The following is a 20,738-nucleotide window of genomic DNA, read 5'->3' on the forward strand; positions in this document are numbered from 1 at the left end:
GATAAAATATTGTTAATATTATGATTGTATAAAGGTAAATTAACTCAACATTTGCCTTTCATAAGCAAATATTTACTAGGTTTTGAATCAACCAAAATTCAAAATTAGTTCTTACCATTTAAAGCCAAGTGCTATATGTAATTCTGACAGGTTATGAAGCAGCTAAGCCATTTGTTGTTGGGGGTTTTACAAAAATAATGTATCAAGGGGGCTTAAGAGATGGCTCAGCAGTTAAAAGCACTTGCTGTTCTTCCAGAGGACTGGGGTTCAGTTCCCAGCATTCACATGTGTCAGCTTACAGCTGTCTGTAACTCAGGTTCCCAGGGATCTGACACTTTCATACCAATGCACATAAAATGAAATTAAAAATAAATTTTAAGACTGGCATTTAAGACTATAGTCACACTCTGTTAAAAAGCAAAAATATCTCCAAGTAATCAAATGACTAGGTAAAAAACTAGGCATTTAATGTTTACTTAAATGTCAGCTATAGAAAGTAGTAGAAAACTTCTGATTCTTTTCTACATTCATCTGATTTTCCTAAGTAACATTAATATTACCTTGAGAGTAAAATAGGGTATTAACAATATCAATAGCAAAATACTATGATTTATTTTTATCTTATGTGCTTGGTGTTTTGCCTATATATATGTCTGTGTGATCTCCTGGAACTGGAATTATGACAGTTGTGAGCTGCCGCATGCCCTATCAGAATACTTGTTGCCTTACAACAATGTAGGAAGCCCTAGGTTCAATCACCAGTAAAGCATTGTGGCACATGTGAGGTGGAAGCAGGAACATCAAAAATTCACTGATATCAAGTACAAGGCCAACTTGTGATATAACCTTTCTCAAAAATAGTAGAAGAGGCCGGGTGATGGTGGCACACGCCTTTAATCCCAGCACTCGGGAGGCAGAGGCAGGCGGATCTCTGTGAGTTCGAGACCAGCCTGGTCTACAGAGCTAGTTCCAGGACAGGCTCCAAAGCCACAGAGAAACCCAAAAAACCAAAAAAAAAAAAAAAAAAAAAAAAAAAAAAAAAAAAAAAATAGCAGAAGAGGCTGGAGAGATGGCTCAGTGGTTAAGAGCACCGAGTGCTCTTCCAAAGATCCTAGGTTCAATTCCCAGCACCCATAATAGCAGCTCACAACTATCTCTAACTCTAAGATCCAACACCTTATACAGACATACACCAATAAAATCAAAATAAACAAATAACATGAACTCTAACATAATAGACACTGTAAATTCAAAAGTAGAGTCATGGGTTGGGGAGATGGCTCAGCCTGGAAAGTATTTACCTTAAAAGCATGAGAACCTGAGTTTAATCTCTAGAACCCACTTAAAACTGCCAGGCATAGTAACGCTATAATCCCAGCACTGGGGTGCAGAAACAAGATTCCTGGGACTTACGGGCCTACACCCATTTATCCAAATTGGTGAGCCCCAAGCCAATGGGACTTTATCCTAAAAGAGGTGGATGGAGTTTCTGAGGATGTCACCAGAGGCTGCCCTCTGGTACACCCACACACCCACACACACACCTGCTTCAAAAAAAAAAATAAGTCACTAATTTAAAAATTATCTCAAATTCCAATAGATAGAAAAGGTGATTCCCTACTTCCTTCTCTCTGAACACTAAAACAAAGAAAACAAGAGTTATAAATTCTATCTTCTTTTCAATAACTAGACACTGCAACTATAAAAACTCAGGGCCAACTGAAGACAGCAAGTAGGAACATACCAATTCATGCCTTAGAACCCTAGAAAGGTTTAACATCAGGAGAACGGGTCTCAAGATACATAGAGGAACAAAGACATCATAGCAGCCTCCGTTCTCATAACCAGATTCTTACTGCTCCAGATTCAGCAGGAATCTCAGCAACTGTTCAGTAGGACAGCAAAAACGCACAATCAATTAGGACAACAGGTGCAGTGGAATGTTGAGCTAAGACAAAAACAAGGAGGTTTTTGTTTTAAATTTACTTATTTTAATTGTGGGGGGGGGCAAAGGTATGTGCACGTGAGTGTGAATGCTCAAGGAAGATGGAGGCTTCAGATCCCTTCTAAGCAGGAGTTACAGGAGATTGTGAGCTGCCCTGTGTGGGTGCTGGAAAACAAACATGGGTCCTCTAGAAGTATGATAAGCATGCTTAATCAGAGTCATCTGTCCAGGTGACTTAAAAAAAAAAAAGACTAAAGATACTGAAATTTAAGCTAAACTTACACCCATTTACCCAACTGTCTTTAACTGCTCCATCAAGAACACAGGCAACCAGATTTATACCTTCCTCTCCATACGACAGAGAGATGGTTTGAGGATCATTCTCTGGAAAAATGCAATTGCTCCATAAACCAGGCCTGCAAAACTGGGGTATAGTAGCAGACATGCACCTGTAATCCTAGCAAAGAGACAGGAGGAACAACACCAATTCAAAATAAACATGCACTGCACAGTGAGACTCTGTCTCAAAAACAAGCAAGCAAAAAAGAAAAGGAAAATCCTGTAGATTTAAGTCCTAGATGCATTACCAGATTTTAAAATATATTCACTGTTCATTGTAGCACAAATAATGAAAACCCAGAGACAGATCCTGGGGTTCAACCTGAGGATCAGAAAAGCAAAGCATCCTAATCACTAAAGAGCGCTTACCTCTATGAAATCTTCAGACTGAAAGAGAGTGAGTTCCTGTCTCATCCCACCTTATATTTCTCTCTAGGGCTGGTGGTACACCACCAACACCTGGCCTCTGTGGCTAAGTAGTGTGGCTGTGGGATTAAAGGTCTGTGCCACCACTGCCTGGCCTGTATGGCTGACTAGTATAGCTGTTTCGCGTTCTAATCTTCAGGCAACATTTATTTGTTAAAATACAAATGAAACACCACTACAGTTCATCATTCTGTGAAAGTCTCAGCATCCATGATTAAAGATTAAAGGGACTACAAATATCTTACAAATATCTTTTTTCTTTCTTTCTTTCTTTTTTTCTTTCTTCCTTTTTTATTTTTTTTTTTGAAACACCCTCTCACTATTTAGCCCTGGCTGGCCTTGAACTCAGAGATTCACCTGCCTCCTGAGCACTGAAATCAAAGATATTCAATACCATGTCCCGTCAGTAAATATTTTATCAGGGGTGGAGGTCTGGGGGTGAAGGGAGGAAGTTAACTGGAAATTGAATCTGGTGCCAAAAATGCTAAGCAAGTTCTCCTATCATCAAAAGACATGGCCACCCTTTTTACTTTGCTCTTAAGGCAGAGTCCCACTAAGCTATCTGAGTTGGCCTTAAACTTGTTGTCCTCTTGTTTCAACCTCCTGAATAACAGATTACAGGCCAGCACTACCAGCTGCAAATTACCTTTTGTTTTTTGGTTTTTCGAGACAGGGCTTCTCTGTGGCTTTGGATCCTGTCCTGGAACTAGCTCTGTAGACCAGGCTGGTCTCGAACTCACAGAGACCCACCTGCCTCTGCCTCCTCCCGAGTGCTGGGATTAAAGGCGTGCGCCACCATCGCCCGGCTGCAAATTGCCTTTTAAACAATACACTCTTCTTAAATTTTTAAACCTCATTATGTGCATATGCACACCTGCCATCCAGAGTGCATGAGTGAAGTCAGAGAACAATCTGTGGCAATCACTTCTCTGCTTCAACAATGTGAGTACCAAAACCAACTTGGGACATCAATATGATCCCATTACTGGGAGGCAGAGGCAGGACAATCATTGAAGGCCAGTTCCCAAGCAAGTTCAAGGCCATTCTAGAATTTGTGAGACCCTGTTAAAGAAAGAAGGGAAGGAAGGAGAGAAGGAAGGAAACCAAAACAAAGGCCAGGACAAGAGTTACTGAAGTTGAAATATAAGCTGGACATAATAGGGCAAGACTGTAATGCTAGCCAAGAGGCAGAAACAAAGTTAGGAGTTCAAAACCATCCTTGAGGTTCATAGTTCAGGCCAGTCTGGGCTACAGAGGGAAAAAAGAAAGAAATCAAGTGAGCAAGACAGAAGGACAGACCCAGACTCAGATCTATTCAATAGAAAAAAAGTTTAAATACAGTGGCACGAGTCTATAATCTGGAGGCTGAGGTTTAAAAAAAGAGGAAAAAGAAAAAAGCAGGGCTAAAAGATAAAGTTGAAGAAACTTCACAGGCGGTAAAACAAATCAATAATATTGGAAAATAAAAACTAAGACAATTCATATAGCCCAACATCCAGTTAAAAAGACAACAGAAAATAAAGAGAAGAAAAAAAATGCAACAAGATTTACAGTGAAGAACCTGAAAAGACACCCATGTGTCCAGAACAACAGACTTTAAAAGAGTGCCCACCAAGCTAGAACTAAAACCTCTAACTAGGAACTTGAAGAATTTTTAAATCCCAAGACTTTCAAAAAGCAAGCTCTGCCACTAACAAAGAAGGAATCAGAAAGGTGCTGAAAAAACAGCACCATCCAAAGCTAGAAAACAGAAAACTGCTTTCAATCTATGATGTGGAGTGTCCTTCTGTGTTGCTTTTATTGGTTGATGAATAAAGAGCTATTTGGGCCAATGGCTTAGCAGAACAAAGCCAGGCAGGAAATCTGAACAGAGATATAGGGAGAGAATAGGTAAAGTTAAAGCAACGCCATATAGCTGCTGAAGGAGGACATGCAAGAACCATACTGATAGGCAATACACAGATTGAAAGAAACAGGTTAATTTAAGATATAAGAGTTAGTTAATAAGAAGCTGAGCAGTGTTGTAATTAAAATATAGTTTCTGTGTGATTATTTGGGTCTGAGCAGCCAGGAACAAACGAGCAGTCTCCACTTACAAACCTAGACTCCCATCAAACACTCAAGAGAATCAAAGAGAAGAGTTAAAACACTGTCATGGAACTAGAGGCATGTCTCCAAGGCAGAACCTGTAGCATATTATGTGAGGCCCTGTTTCACCCCAGCACCACTTTAAAGAAAACTTGTCTATGATGAGATGTCTCACAAACTTCTCTTTATAAGCAGTCTTTCTGTGCAAGAAGCTACTAGAGGATGACAGGCTTCAAGCTAGAACATTCAGCAAAAACACTATCACACACAGGAGAAAGACAAGACTGTCACACACAGGAGAAGGCCTAGGAATCTCCCAAGCTATAGTTATGCAACCAGTCTAATTAATAACCAGCCTGTGACAAAAAAAGGAGAAAAGGTCTAGACTAGAGATAGCCAGGAAAGCAATAGGAGCCAAAAGACTATCTCTCTGCTGGCTCGACTGTGAGGAAACTCACAAAGGTTACTGAGACTGTAGAAACAGATAAAAGGTAATTAATTAGTCGGGAGGCTGGGAAGATGGCTCAGAGGTTAAGAGCACTGGCTGTTCTTCCAGAGGTCCTGAGTTCAATCCCAGCAACCACATGGTGACTCACAATTATCTATAATGAAGTCGGGCAGTAGTGGAGCACGCCTTTAATCCCAGCACTCGGGAGTGCAGAGGCAGGCGGATCTTTGTGAGTTCGAGACTAGCCTGGTCTACAAGAGCTAGTTCCAGGACAGGCTCCAAAACCACAGAGAAACCCTGTCTCGGGGAAAAAAAAAAAACAAAAAACAATTATCTATAATGAGATCTGATGCCTTCTTTCTGGCACACAGGCAGAACATTGTATATATAATAAATTTTTTTTTAAAAAAAAAAGGGTAATTCGTCAAATAAAGAGAATTTTTAACTCAGAAAAAAAAGGAGGGAGGGCAAGATGGCTCAGTGGATAAATATGCTTGCTAGGAAAGCCTGACAACCTAAATTCAATCCCTGGAACCCACCTAAATGTGGAAGGAGAAAACTGGCTTCACAAAGTTGTCCTCTGGCCTCCATACACATGCCATCACACATGCACACATGTACACACACACACACATGCACACACCCTGTGTATGTCCATTTAAAGGGGGTATGCTATAGAGATGAGTACTTTGCATTGGTATGGATCTTGGTTTATTGATACAAATTTAAGGTCAATTTTGTTATATGTATATTTCTGCTCTTGATTAAGGTACTAGGTTTGTGCATCTCATTTTAAAATGTAAAGTATAATTAAGAAATATAGGTGAATAGAGTCATCTATAAATAGTCAGTTTGTAGTCATGTCAGTTAGGTTTTCTAAATGTACAGAGATATATTTCAGTTAAATACTCTTCAACACTTTCAAAGACCTACAGAATATGGCATTTAAAATGTTTTAAGAACTTGGGACCTTTCATGACAGTGAGAAACATCTGTTCGTGGCAGCACCAATCCACTTCAAGAGAATGATGGGCATCGAAGAGGCTCCTCATGGAGTTTGTTAGTCATTTGGGCAAGAAACTGCTCTTTTTTTTTTAATATTTATTATGTATATAATATTCTGTCTGTGTGTATGCCTAAAGGCCAGAAGAGGGCGCCAGACCTCTTTACAGATGGTTGTGAGCCACCATGCGGTTGCTGGGAATTGAACTCAGGACCTCTAGAAGAGCAGGCAATGCTCTTAACCTCTGAGCCATCTCTCCAGGCCCAAGAAACTGCTCTTGCCTGAACTGCCTGACTAGACTTGCAGGACCCACAGAAAAATGACTGTTGAAGCTGCCTAAAGAAGGTAAGACAGTCCTTTAGGGTTCCTGCTCCATGAAAGAGTCTGCCAGACATTCTGAAGGACACAGAAGAAAGTGACTGACAAACTGGCAATATAGGTGGAACTGTCTTTGAAATTTCCTGCTTCATGGAAAAGTCTGCTGGATACTATGGGCGAGTAGGCTAAAGATACGTACCCATAACATTACAGAAGAACTTTGGGTGACTGTCCAGGCAGTGAGATATCTCTGTCAATTCTAGAGTTTTGGAAGTTGCTTACAATGCACTTCCTGTTTACATAGGTAATATTATATCCTTCTGGAGTCTTTGGTGGAGCTAAAGGATAGTTATAGTTTTCCTTAGTTATGATAAAAGATGAAGTAGATATAAATATTATAACTGTAATTCTTGCTTGATACCTGTTTTGTTATATGTAATTTTACTATGTTAAAGTTAAAACCTACCTTTTTCTTTAAACAGAAAAGGGGAAATGGTGTGGGAAGTCCTTCTGTCTATGTGTTGCTTCTATTGGTTAATGAATAAAGCTGTTTCGGGCAGTAGCTTACCAAAAGAGGGCAAGGAGGGAGTTCCAAGCAGATAGAGGAGGACAGAGTAGGCAGGGTCAAGGAGGAGCCATGTAACCCCTCCAGAGACAGATGTTGGGAACAGAACTTTACCTGGTAAGTCACAGCCATGTGGCAATACACAGATTAATAAAGATGGGTTAGTTTATGATATAAGAGCTAGCTAAAAATATGCTTCAGCTATTGGCCAATGTTGCAATTAATACAGATTTCTGTGTGATAATTTCTGTTCCGAGCAAACAGCCTCTGGCTACTGATATGAAAGAAACAAATCAACAGTATCTTCTGTTCTGAATATGATACCTTTTCTATCTTCTAATGTTTTGTAACCTTGGGTGCTGTTTCTGCATCATACTGGAAACACATATCTCTATCACTAACACCAGTTATTCATGCTTGCAACCCAAATTACACGACAATATCTTAAAAAAAAAAAAACCTTTTCTCATTCTTAATTTCTGTAAGTTTTATTTTCATTTTCAACAGGTCTCCCTCCTGCTTCTACCTCCCAAGTGTTGAAACACACGTGCACCACCATGCCCTTTATGTTGCTCTTTGAATCAAACAGAGGGTTTCCTACATATTAGACAAGCTTACTATCTACCAAAGGAGCACAGACATTTCCAGCTCCACTCCTTTTTTTTTTTTTCCTTTACCTTTATTCTCCTTTTAAATTCCTATCCTCACCAAGTCCAACTTAAGAAATTTTGTTTCGGGGGCTGGAGAGATGGCTCAGCGGTTAAGAGCACTGACTGCTCTTCCTGAGGACCTGGGTCAATTCCCAGCACCCACATGGCAGCTCACAACTGTCTGAAGATCCAGTTCCAGGGGATCTGACACCTTCACACCAATGCACATAAAATAAAGTTAAATAAACCATAAAAAAAAAAATTTAAAAAAAAAAAAGAAAAAGAAATTTTGTTTCATTTACTTTGGTTTTTGAAACAAGGTCTTACCCAGTAGTCCTGGCTGGCCTCAAACTTACTACATAAACCAGGCTGACCTCAAACTTCCAGCATTTCTTCTGCCTCTGCCTCCCTGGTACTGGGGTTACAGGAGTACAGGTACAGCTTCAAAACTGATGTATTTGAAAAACTCCGTATTGTTCTTACCAGTTGTAAAGGTTCAAACATATTGCCCCAACTTCAGTATACTTTCTCACTCTTTTAAACTCCTCCTTTATGACTTAACCATCTTCATAAGAAGTTTCCTCATGTACATCTACAGCTAATAATAAAATGTGTATGTTGTGCTCAATAAACAATCTCATTTGTAAATCAAGATTCAGCAGCCTCTACCACAGCACTACCTGGGCAACCTTGTACTGTTTCAAGTTGAAACAGATGCCAGTATTTCTCCTCCCGTTTTTTTCCTCTTCTGAGTCACAAGAAAGTACCAGTAGTTTCATTCCAATACTTGTCACAGCATTATACCCTATAATCCTTGAAAAGAACAGCTCTAATGTTACCACCTCTGTTCTATGAAGCTCTGGACAACTCTACCACGAAAAGGACAAATAAATAACCCAAGTCAAAACATTGCCCCTCCCAAGTAAGCCCACTCTTCAAATTAAAACTAATGTGAATAGAACTATTGTACCCCACCAATATTTGGGGGGGGGGTATAACATAACAATTAAATTCTCAGAATGAGAAGCATAGCCATGAACAGAGCCCTGAAAAAGAACAGTGCTGGACTCTAAGTGAAACCCTTTTACTGAAGGTTCCTCTTTCCTCACCAGTCACTGTCAGCATTAGCTGTCATCTGGAACAGAAGGGACTTTCTATGATCAAATGCTCTTTTAGAGCACAAGGTCAAATGTTTCAACAGTCTTGTAGGTTATTTGGAAGAGGGTGTCACATGTCACAAAATTTACCATTTTAGCCACTTTTAAAAACTGAACTTAGGTTGGGCTTGATATTGCAATCTCAGCCAAAAGGGTGGGTGAAACTAGGGGACCAACAGTGCCCCATTACTTCTAACACTTACTCAACATCTCAAATGAAAAATTCTATGCCCGTTAACCATTAACTTTGCGCATATGTCTGCCACTGACATCTTGGTAATCACTATTCCCTTTTCTCTATAAGTCTGTCTGCTCTAAGTACCAAACATCCTCTTACATCTGACTTACTTTGTTGTTTTGTTTTTGAGCCATAGCCCTGGTTGTCCTGGAACTCACTATGTAGGCCAGGCTTGCCTTAAACTCACAGAGATCTACCTGCCTCTGCCTCTGCCTCTACCTCTGCAGTGGTGTAATTAAAGGTGTGAACCACCACAGTGGCTATTTTTATGTGTTTGAGGCCCATCTATGTTATAGCACTTAGCAGAATTTCATTCTTTTTCAAGGATGAATAATCCATGGCATAAAAACATTTTATTTATTAATCATTCATCCATCAATAGGCTCTAAGTTATTTATACTTTTTGGCTACTATAAATAATGCTCCTATGAACACTGGCATACAACCATCTGTGAGTCCCTACTTCAAACTCTTTGAATAGGTCTTACCTGGCATACACAAGGTGTGGGGGGGGGGGAAGGGGGGAGTCAGAGTTCTAGCACAATTTTTCTGTTTTGTTTTTCCGAGACAGAGTTTCTCTGTAGCTTCAGAGTCTATCCTGGAACTTGCTTTGTAGACCAGGTTGGCCTCGAACTCACAGAGATGTGAGTTCACCTGCCTCTGCCTCCCGAGTGCTGGGATTAAAGGCATGTGCCACCACCGCCTGGCTCTAGCACAGTTTTTTAAAGTTGCTTTTAACTGTCTTGGTTATAACTTAGAAGCAGATTTACTAGATATTCTTCTTGTTGCCCTTTAAAAATAAAAGCAAGTTTTGTAGCCAAGCTAGACTCAAATTCCCTATTTAGCCAGGGATATCCTTGAACTTCTGATCCCTTTGCCTCTTCCTTTTGAGCACCAGGATTACAGGTGCATCACCACACTCAGTTTATGAGGTGCTGAAGATTAAACCAGGGCTTCCTATGTGCTTGAGGAGCAGTCTACCAACTGAGCCATGTACCCACGTCTTTTTTTTTTTTTGCTGTATTTTTTCAAGCAGATTATCGCTGTAGCCCAGGTTAGCACTGAACTTACCATGTAGTCAAGCCTGACCCTGAACACACAGCAGTAACACCAGGCTCACATATTCAATTTTAGAAAAACTCCTATGCTGTGTCTGAAAGTGGCCAACTATCTGAAGTCCCAACAACATCACAGAGCTCCAAATGCTCCACATCTTCAACACTTGCTTTTTTGTCTGTTTGTTTCTATGGGGTACTGTAAGAAATCATTTATTCTCGCACATACCCCCACGTGAGCCTCACACAAGCTAAGCACCCTACATCCCCAGGCCTCCTTTTGTTCCTTTTGAACAAGTTCTCACTAACTTGCTCAGGATGGTCTAGCTCTGTAGACTAGACAGGCCTTGAACCTGAAATCCTCCTGCTGCAGCCCACGTAGCCTGTGCCACCATGGTCTAATAGAGAACAGTCATTCTAATGACTGTAAAATAACTTCTCACTGTAGCTTTGACTTGTATTTCTTTAAATATTAATGACGGTGAACATATTTTCATTTGCTTGTAAGCCATTTGTACATTTTTTTTGGGGGGGGGGTCAAGTTTACATAGTTTCAATCTATCCTAAGAGCACATGCTTCAATGAGAAAAATCCCTTAGGCATTCTGGCATTCCTGCAGCATGAGCCTGAGTATCATCACTGCATAGCTCTCACATGCTTTATAAGACAAAGGTTTGGCTCATTTCTCTAAAAAGCAGCACTATGTAAAATGGAGTCAGTTGAGTTTCATCAACTCTTCTGCTGTTTTCCTTTTGTATGAGAAGCCAGTATCTTACTTTGTAGTATGGGTTAGCCTAGAACATGTTACATAAACCAAGCCTGCTTCAATTTGCAGTAATTCTCTTGCCTCTGTCCTGAGCGATGGATGGCATTACAGAATTGTGCCAACAAGTTCAGCTTATCTCTGGTCAGCCTGGAATTATTCATGTAGATCAGGATTGTCTCAAACTTACTTAAATCTCTGACTTTTGAGTACAGGGATTACAGGCATACACCACCACATCCAGTTAAAACAGCTGATTCTTAGGGGGTAATAATTTATATTTACTGATTTGACTGTGTGTGTATTCATGAGCACACTGAAGTGTCACAGCACACATGCAGAGGTCAGAGAAAGACTTGGAGATCTCATCTCTCCTACCAAGTGGGTCCCAGGGATCAAACTCAGTTCACTAGGTTTGGTTCAAGTACCCTGCTGAGCCCTCTTGCTGGCCCAATCAACAAGTGTTTATTTAGGTTGGTGGAATCAATTTACTCTTCCAAAGAATAGGTAATGCATTCAGTTGATAAAGACACTACACCTCTCAGAGGCAAGTCTTTATCAATTTAAGTTCTTACATGAGGGCTGGGATTACATTATATTCATTAAAGATACTGTCCTTAGAGGAAGAAAAAATATGCCTGGGGGAGGATTAAGGACCAAGCGATAGCACGTGCAGTAGGAACAACCCATTATTCTTAACTGTGTACTTTGCTGGACAGTGGTGCCACATGCCTTTAACTCCAGCACTCGGGAAGCAGAGGCATGTGAATCTCTGTGAGTTCGAGGCCAGCCTAGTCTACAAAATGAGTTCCAGGACAGCTAGGACTGTTACACAGAAAAACCCTGTCTCAAAAAAATAAAAATAAAATTAAAAGAATGTGTGCTTTGCCTGGCAATGCTATCACAAGCCTTTAATCCCAATACTTGGGAGGCAGAAGCAGGCAGATCTCTGAGCTCCAAGCCATCATGATCTACAGAGTGAGTTCCAGGACAGCCAGGAATACATAGTTGTCTACAGAGAGACCCTATGTTGAAAACCAAACCAAATCAAACAAAAAACAACAACAAAACAAAGGACTGTGTGCATGCAACTATACTATCACAGAGTAATACTTTCCAGAGCTCATAGCGCCAAAATTATGGTCAAATCAACTTCTGAAATGTGTACATCCAGAACCAATAACTTTCTTAATTTCCAAACAATCACTGAATTTCTAAGACCAGTTTTGCTCTAAAATGTTTGATGCACAAGCAGAAAGACCTTCGTGCACATTCCCAGTGTCCAAGTAAAAAGTCAGCATGGCACAGGGGAATCCCAGCACTGGAGAAACTAAGACAGGAGGATCTTTGGGGTTTGCTGGCCAGTCATTCTGACCAACTGGCAAGATGGGTTCAGTCAGAGAATCCATCTCAAAAAGTGCAGCGATAACAGAAGCTCATACCTGACCTCATCCTCTGGCCTCCATCTTAACCACATGACCACACAAACACACATACACACATTACTCAATTATCTAAACAGCTAATATTTATTAACTAAAATATGACCCCAATTTATTTTGTAATAGAAAGCAAATAAAGAATGTTCCGTATAAAGAGGATCCCACCGTATTACCTCATTTCCCTTCTCCTGTGTTCATTTATTCATCGACCACCTCTCTCAGGTGCTTAGCACTAACAGGCAAAAAAGCATAGATCCCTGCGTCTATGTAACTTATTTTTCAAATGATCTTTTCACTTTTTTGGTATTGATTGTGAATGGTCTTACTATTTGAACCTGTAATTCTCCTGCCTCAGCCACTCAAGTTTTGAAATTAGAGGCATGAGCCACCACACCCAGCTGTGACTTTAGATTCACTTTGGTTAAATGTGAAACATACCAGTAATTTATTTTTGCAACAGTATTCAATAAATCTAATCATAAAAACTCACATAATTTCTAATATGAATGTGAAAGAGCTAAAATCTACAGAAATGCAAGCCCAGTAGCCCTGAGCACTCTAACAACCACTAATCTATAGAGTCTTCCTTCAGAGTCAGTATGAAGCTAAAATGACCCTGCCTGAAATACAAGGGGCTGCATTACCTGTCTCCTGGTCCTCCAGAACACTTGTAAGGTGACAACTTCTTCTTAATTGCAAGTATTGAGGCTCGTTGTGTATCTCAGTAGTGGAATGCCCATCTAGAAGAGGAGATGGGACTCTGGCCCACTGGTAATACTTAATATTTTTTTTATTATTATTATTTTTTTTTTTTTTGGTTTTTCGAGACAGGATTTCTCTGTGGCTTTGGATCCTGTCCTGGAACTAGCTCTGTAGACCAGGCTGGTCTCGAACTCACAGAGATCTGCCTGCCTCTGCCTCCCAAGTGCTGGGATTAAAGGCGTGCACCACCATCGCCCGGCAATACTTAATATTTTAAATGTCCTAAAAGTGGCAAACAAAGTATCTCTAGCTATCTGTACATCATTTGGCTACATTTCTGTTGTTTAGACATATACTGTCAATAGAGTAGCCACATCTGACAACCAGACAATTGAAATATGTCTAATATACATTGAGATGAGTGGCCCATACAGCTCCCACACTAGAGGAAAACAATGTAAAATACCTGTTTGAAGCAGGCTGCATAAAAGTACATCTTTGATGAGGTAAAGAATACTATTAAATTTTTCCTTTGTGACTACCAAAGTTTAATTACACGGGTAGCTCACAATTCTTTCAGACAGCACTCTTTTAAGACAGTAGAAAAATTCAAATTTCTGCACAGAGCTAATGTATGAATGTGTTTGAGCTGGACTCAGAACTGTCAGAATTGTGTTGATTTTCTCAGCTACTTTATTCAACACCTCATACCAAAACATCAAATGTTTTCAAATCAGAATGAGTAAATGTCAGAGGTTACAGTCAAACTATTTAGCAGAGCACCAGCAAATATTTAAATGGCCACTCTGTACAGGACACATTCAATCCATAAAGCAACATATTCTGTCACACACCAGTAGCACAAAGGCCATAAATTCTGCACAAATCTGCACGTGCTCCTACAAAGTACCTAGCACCATGGCTAAGTGCTTTGCTCTCAACGACCTATAAAACCCTCACAAGCACCACACACAGTAGATACTGTTACACTGTTTAATACTATTTTAAGACATTGTAGCCAAAGTCGCAGTTAGTAACCTGTGGACTCAGGACTCCAACACAGCAGAGGACAAGTGAAACAACCCATTTTCCCAAGTGGAAGGACAACAAATAAGACTATGTATGGAATCTGGACTGGAGATGTAGCTCAGCAGTCTGCCTACCAAGCATGAGACTTCAATCCCCAGTACCTGGAACAGGCAGCTTGGGAGCTGAGTGATCAACTTTCAGTAAAAAACTTTGCTTCCTACTTTCCACCTCACCCTTCTGGATGGCAGGTTTTAAAAAACTGATCATATGCAGGGCTGTGGTGGGAGACACCTTTAATCCCAGCACTCGGGATGCAGAGGCAGGCAGATCTCTGTTGAGTTGGAGGCCAGCCTGGTCTACAGAGCCAAGTTCCAAGCCAGGCTCCAAAACTACAGAGAAACCCTGTCTCACAAAAACAAAAACCTAACCATACATTAAATTCTCTTTCAGAAAGGCTGTCTCCCGGCTGATCCAATTTATACTTGTCTTTCAGGCTTCATCTGAAACTGTCCATGCAAAGCTACTCAGAGTTCCCACAATTTAGACTAGACCCTTTCCTCCCTCTGCTCACTATAGTGCTTTACACACCACTGTGCCTGTCATCAGAGTGGTCAAGGGGTCTATTGTATCCATCACTTATTCCCAACACCTTTAACAGTGCCTAGCATTAGGTGCTCAATAAATATTTGCTGATCTAACCACCTGACTCACCCAGCTACACCTCAAAGCAAACTCGGTTCTGTAAGTGCTAACCCACAAAGCAGAGGGCAAGTTTAAGCTTCATGAAATTTTGACAATCCCTCCCACCAGTAAGGTAAAGCAACTTATTTTAAATAAAAACTTGTTCACTCTAATTTCAATAAAACTTGTTTTATATGAATGAATTTAAGTCATTGATAAATACCTGTCCCTAAGGAAATCCAAGCCGATTTCAGTAATCCTATAAATTGGTTGGAATCAATTTGAGTTTCACAATTCTTAAGAGCTGAAAACTGCTGCTTCTTTAATCTCATCATGAAATCAGTTACATTTATCACAAGGTTTCCTGCACTGCCCTAATTCTGAAGCTGAGGTCCAAAAATGATAGACACAGTATACTTTAAAAAATGGGGGGCGGAGGTGGAGGAGATGCTTCATGTAAAGTTATTTTGACAAAATTAGTATTGGTGCCAGAGTCAAAACGACTTTCTTGGAACCTTCCCTTTTCATTTCCGAAACAGGAAACTCATTTAAAAGGTCAACCCCCGCGCCCCAGCTTTTACTTCCATACCAACTAATTCCGAAATATGAGGTAAAAGTACATTAGAAGTCCGTAGGGCCAAGACCGGCGAAACATTTTCCTGTAAATTCTAGCGTCAAGTAAAACACGAGAACTTGACTTGATTCCATCGGGTTGAAGACAGAAGAAACCGACCATCTTCCTCCGACTACTGCTTCTGTTGAGGTCCTGAAAAACCACTGTGAGCCAATCATGCCAGATTCCCACCCCAAGCACGAAGAGCCTCCGATTGTTTGACACATCAATGGTTTAGTCAAGACAGCCAACTCACTCCCCCCTCACCGCCCCTCTCATTTTCCTTAATGATTCTGCAACTCTCAAGTTTACTCCAAGTTACAGCCAGATGGAATACACTCTGTGACAGCAAATACAAATTCGGGCATTTACCACGTAGCCAGCAATGCTTCAATCTCAACCACTAAAATATGCCTATTACAAATATCACATCAAGCAACTTCACCCGATTATGGAAAGGCCAGTCAAGTCACTTAAAGAAACAGCATTCTGGAACGCTACTAAATGCTGCCGCATATTCTTGTGCCAGCAGGCAACGAACAGAAAAGGAGACTTGAAAGCAAAGACCGGATGGAAAGCATGGGAAGACCCCGCCCCAGTAAGCACTATTCCGATTCCAACAGTAACTTAGGTCTGTCGCCTGGAATCGGAATCACTGGAACAAAGGCGTAAATTCCGGGAAGCAAGACGTCTGGCATAAAAGAAAAAGGCTCACGGCTACAGAGCCCCCACACCGTCCTCCCACAGGTCTTACCTATGGTGGAAATAAAGGTGGTATTGAAGGCATCATCCGAAAAACGAAAAAGGACGCAGGTCTTGCCCACTCCCGAGTCCCCGATCAGGAGCAGCTTGAAAAGCAGGTCGTACGTCTTCTTCGCCATTGGGAGGAGCGGCTCGGGCGCTCGCCGCCTGTAGTCCCAAGGGATCGGTGCTGCTCACTACGGCCAACTCCTCACCCGGGCGTTCTGGGGCCGCAGCAGCGGGGAAGCGTATGCCAGGGAGAAAGCAGCTCTCGAGACGGAGAGGGAGACCTTCCGAACGGCCTCGTCGAGGAAGCCCCGACGGTGGCGGCGCCCGTGCCTCCGAGGGGCGGCGCCCGCGGCTCCGCAGCCTCTCCCAGCCGCTCCGCCCGGTTCCGGGGAGTCGGTCGGGACAAAATGGCCTCCCCTCCCCCCTCAGCGCGGCTCGGCCGGGACGCTCCCACGGGCGAGCGAGCGAGCTCTACGTCGAGGGAGCGCGGAAAGCTTGGACACGGCCTCCGCCCGGAGCACAAACTCCGCGCTAGGACCCGGGCGAGGGCGGCAAAGGAGGTCTCGCGAGCCGACGAGCCCTGCTACATAACCCCAGGAAACCGAGCCGCCCCGGCCAGAGCCACCTTTTTCCCCGTGCCCTCTCACGCCGGCGTGCGCGCTTCCTGAGACGCACGCAAGGACGTACACCCGCCCTTCTCTCGCGCCCTCGCCCCTGCGGCCCGCTTCTGCGCAGGCGCGTGGGAGGGCATGTAGGGCACGCGGAGGTGGGACCAGAGAGGGCGAGGCCGCGGGCGCGCTCCCTTCGGCCTTCGGATTGGGTGCGCGGCGTGACTAACCCGCCTCTCGGGAGGCGCGGCCGGGGGGAATGCGCAGGCGCACTACGTCCATGTAGCCCCTGCCTTCCCGACCCTCCTTTGCCTTTTCCGGGGCGCCCTGATGATTGCTGGGATCCTCTGCTCCTCCTCAGTCTCCTGTTGTGGAGCTAAGGATGTTGGCTCAGCGACGTGCGTGGGTGGCCACGCGTCCCTGTGTATGTGTAGTTCGTAGATGCGAGAGAATGGAGTGCACTGGGCCATTCAAGAACCTCCATACTAAAACCAGACGTCTCCAGAAGGGCCCTTGCTTGTGAGCCCGTCGTGGCATCGCGGTCTCCTCAAGGAGCTAGAGTTCGAAGGAGCCGGAATTCCAAATTGAAAAATCGCAGCGCTCCTGGGATCGGAATGATGTCATCGGCCTGAGGAACCCCGGGTGCGGGGAGAACCTCCCTGCGAATGGAAGCTTCGCTGCTCCAGGCCTAAACAGTCTTGGAATCCCCTCGAGCTGGAGCGCTCTGGACAAGAGAAGGCGGGGCCCGGTCACTGTTGCCAAAGTTGTGTCACTAAGTTGGAAATGCAAAAGCCTGCCCCATCCCAACCGATCTCTTCTTTGCTTTTCACTTGTTTGTAGGTTGGTTATTTTGTTGCAAAGTCCAGCTGTGCACCATACCCCGATGCTGGCCTCCAATTCATGATTCTCCAGTCTCAGCCTCCAGTGTGCTTCTCTGTTAGGCTTGCACCGCCAAAACCTGTGCCATGTCTTTTCATCTGCCTTACCCTTCTTCCCTCTCTCCCTATCTGCCTTCTTTACACTTCCCTTTTCCCGTCTTCCTTTCTGTAGTTGAAACAGCCATGTTTCTAACCAACCTTTCTTAGTAGGTTCCATCACTCCAGCACATATAGGATGTGGTAGATGGTAGAATGGTTGAGCCTGGTGAGCTGGTTCAACTTGGGACATCTAGAAACAAATAGGGTTTTTTTTTTCTAAGAGAAGTAAAAGCTACATTTTAACGCACATCTCACCATCGCCAAAATGTGCATTTCATGTGTAACCTAAATAAGCTTTTGATCATGTTCTTTTGTGACCATCTCAGTTCTGGTCGTGTTTTTTAAAGATTTGCCTTTCTTCTAACACCCCTAAAGCTGTGACGATGTTTGCATTTCCTAAACCATCTCCCTCTAGTTGATGCGCTGATTGCTCTTAGTTTTATCATTAAACTATATCCTCAGAATCATTCTTCGTTCAGTTGGGAATGTCTTAACGATAGCATAAATCAACAATTTTACAGAAATTGTAGGTGTGCACCAGCTTTCTGGGTTTGTCATTCAGTCATAATCCTGAGCATCCCAGGAAAACCTTCCAGGAGTTAGGGATGTAGCTCACTTTGTAGAGTGACTGTTTAGCATAAATGAAGCTCCAGGTTCAACATTCGCCTGCTTCCCCCTCCCAGATACTGAGTTTGCGGGTAGCTTCCACACCTGCTTGAATGTTACGGGTTTGCTTATATGGTAGCTGAATTTAGAATGCAATGCCATCACATAAATTTGGGAAGTAATGGACTGCTAAAAATAATTTTTTGAAAGTTCATTCTCTGTCCCAGTTGTTTCCAAAATCCATAGTCTGGAATTTTGCAAATTATTAGGTTACGTTTATTAACAGCTGTTTGTATTCTTAAATTAGGATCGTGGGACCTAGAGCTATCCCATCTTTGAAATCATGACTGTGTTTGGATGTGGTATGGATGCTGTGATCTTAATGCTTAGGCTGAGGCACAAGGATCAGACTCTGGCAATTACTTAGCTATAGACACGGTCTCACTCACCCCTCACCCCATCCCACCCCATCCTCACAAAACTAAAAAAGGAATTGACTCTTTAGCTGTTGGGAACTGAACCCTTGTGCACAGTAGGCAGGAGGGTCACCAACCTCTCTACCTGACTTCTTGCTCTTTGGTCTACGCTCCACTCCTGGGTCACACTGTTCTTCCTAAGAACGGTATCTTTGCTTGAAATGTGGGGTGGTCTTGCTGTATGTATCATCGCCTAACTGTAAAACCTGCCTCTTCCAGTCTCTAGGACTTTGCCTGTTTACTACTGCCCATTTCCTGTGCTCACACCCACAATCTTCTGCAGGGACTTCCTGGAGGAAAGTTTTCTTTAGTCTGACCTGATTGCCAAGAGGCCACTACAGTTCTCACCAAGCCTGCCTCCCATTGGCTGTTGGCACTGAAGAGACTACAGGCCCAGTAACTCCCCTAGCTCCTAAAGCTCTCTAGAAAGCAGGAAGAGTTTTCTCACCCACAGTTACTATTGAATCTTCCGGATTTCAAGGTTAGTTTAATGTAGTTCTCTCCTTGTAAAATGTACCTCAAATCACTTGCTATCCCTTCAGCCTTGAGTGTAAATCCTGCTGTAAGTAGCTTGTGTCTCTCTGAACCTCTTCAGTACTTCTCAAAATCAGTTGTATTGTGGGGTGTGGTGGTGTAGCCTATAAAATACTAGGACTTTGGAGGCATAGGTAGGAGGATCAAGGAAAGTTCAAGTTCAAGATAGAAACCAGCCAGGGCTACATAGTGAGACCCTATTTCAAAAAACAACAAGTAATAAATTGTATTTTTTCATTTAATTTCACAATTAATATTTATTTTAGAAACTTCATGGTGGCTCATGCCTGTAATGTCAGCACTCAAGAGGTTAAAGATGGCAGATCTCTGCCAGTTCTAAGTCAGCCAGAGCTAGCTACATAGTGAGACCCTGCCCATCCCCACCCCTCCCAAAAAAAAGTTACGAAAAGTTTTTCAAAACAGGATTTCTCTGTGTAACCGCTCTGACTGTCCTAGAACTTGATTCTAGACCAGGCTGGCCTCCAATTCACAGAGATCCGCCTGCTTCTGTCTCTGCCTCCTGAGTGCTGGGATTAAAGGTATGTACCATCACAGCCCAGCTTATTTTCAGGGTTTTTTTTTATAATAAAGTTTATTTTTTAAAAAAAGGATTTAGGTGTCTGGAGAGATGGCTCAGTGGTTAAGAGTACTGGCTGCTCTTCCCGAGGTCCTGAGTTCAATTCCCAGCAACCACATGGTGGCTCACAGCCATCTGTAATGAAATCTGGTGCCCAGAAAGGCAGAGCACCCATATACATAAAACAAATAAATAGTTTCTAAAGGGTTTAAAGATAAAATGGAAAAATAACACATTTGGAAAAATTTTTTGGAATAATTTTTCATCCTTTATTACTTTTAGGACATACATGAAAAACTCAGCTCCACTGAAGGCTGATTTATCCTGTAAACATGATCAATGGCAAGGCTAATCAGGCAGCTGTGATTCAGCAGAATGTACTGAACTTGCAGTTAGACAACATGTATTTCAGAACTAGCTGCAGTGCCTGGCTCTGTAATAAGGACAACTCATTGAACCTCATTGAGCCTATTCTGCTTATGTACCAAAGGGCATTTTACTCACAATGGTTCCAAAATGAAATAAGATGATGTCTGTTAATATGCTTTGTATAGCCAGAAAGGTAAGTTTTTCTGTTATATTAAGAAGCAATGAAAGCCGGGCGGTGGTGGCGCACGCCTTTAATCCCAGCACTTGGGAGGCAGAGGCAGGCAGATCTCTGTGAGTTCGAGACTAGCCTGGTCTACAAGAGCTAGTTCCAGGACAGGCTCCAAAACCACAGAGAAACCCTGTCTCCAAAAAAAAGAAG

The 20,738-nt window shown here is 42.5% G+C and overlaps 1 protein-coding gene across 1 annotated transcript in view; it reads right to left on the reverse strand.

The window, feature by feature from the left end:
- Positions 1 to 16,883, reverse strand: part of Rab10 (RAB10, member RAS oncogene family) — a 57,572-nt gene extending 40,689 nt beyond the window's left edge. The window contains exon 1 of the mRNA XM_005360857.3: positions 16,217 to 16,883. Within this exon, the coding sequence (XP_005360914.1) occupies positions 16,217 to 16,343 (127 nt within the window). The 5' untranslated portion in view covers positions 16,344 to 16,883. The remainder of the gene's footprint in view (positions 1 to 16,216) is intronic.
- Positions 16,884 to 20,738: the final 3,855 nt, after the last annotated feature.

This window comes from Microtus ochrogaster, linkage group LG3 (assembly GCF_000317375.1).
Source record: "Microtus ochrogaster isolate Prairie Vole_2 linkage group LG3, MicOch1.0, whole genome shotgun sequence".
Classification (NCBI taxonomy): domain Eukaryota; kingdom Metazoa; phylum Chordata; class Mammalia; order Rodentia; family Cricetidae; genus Microtus; species Microtus ochrogaster.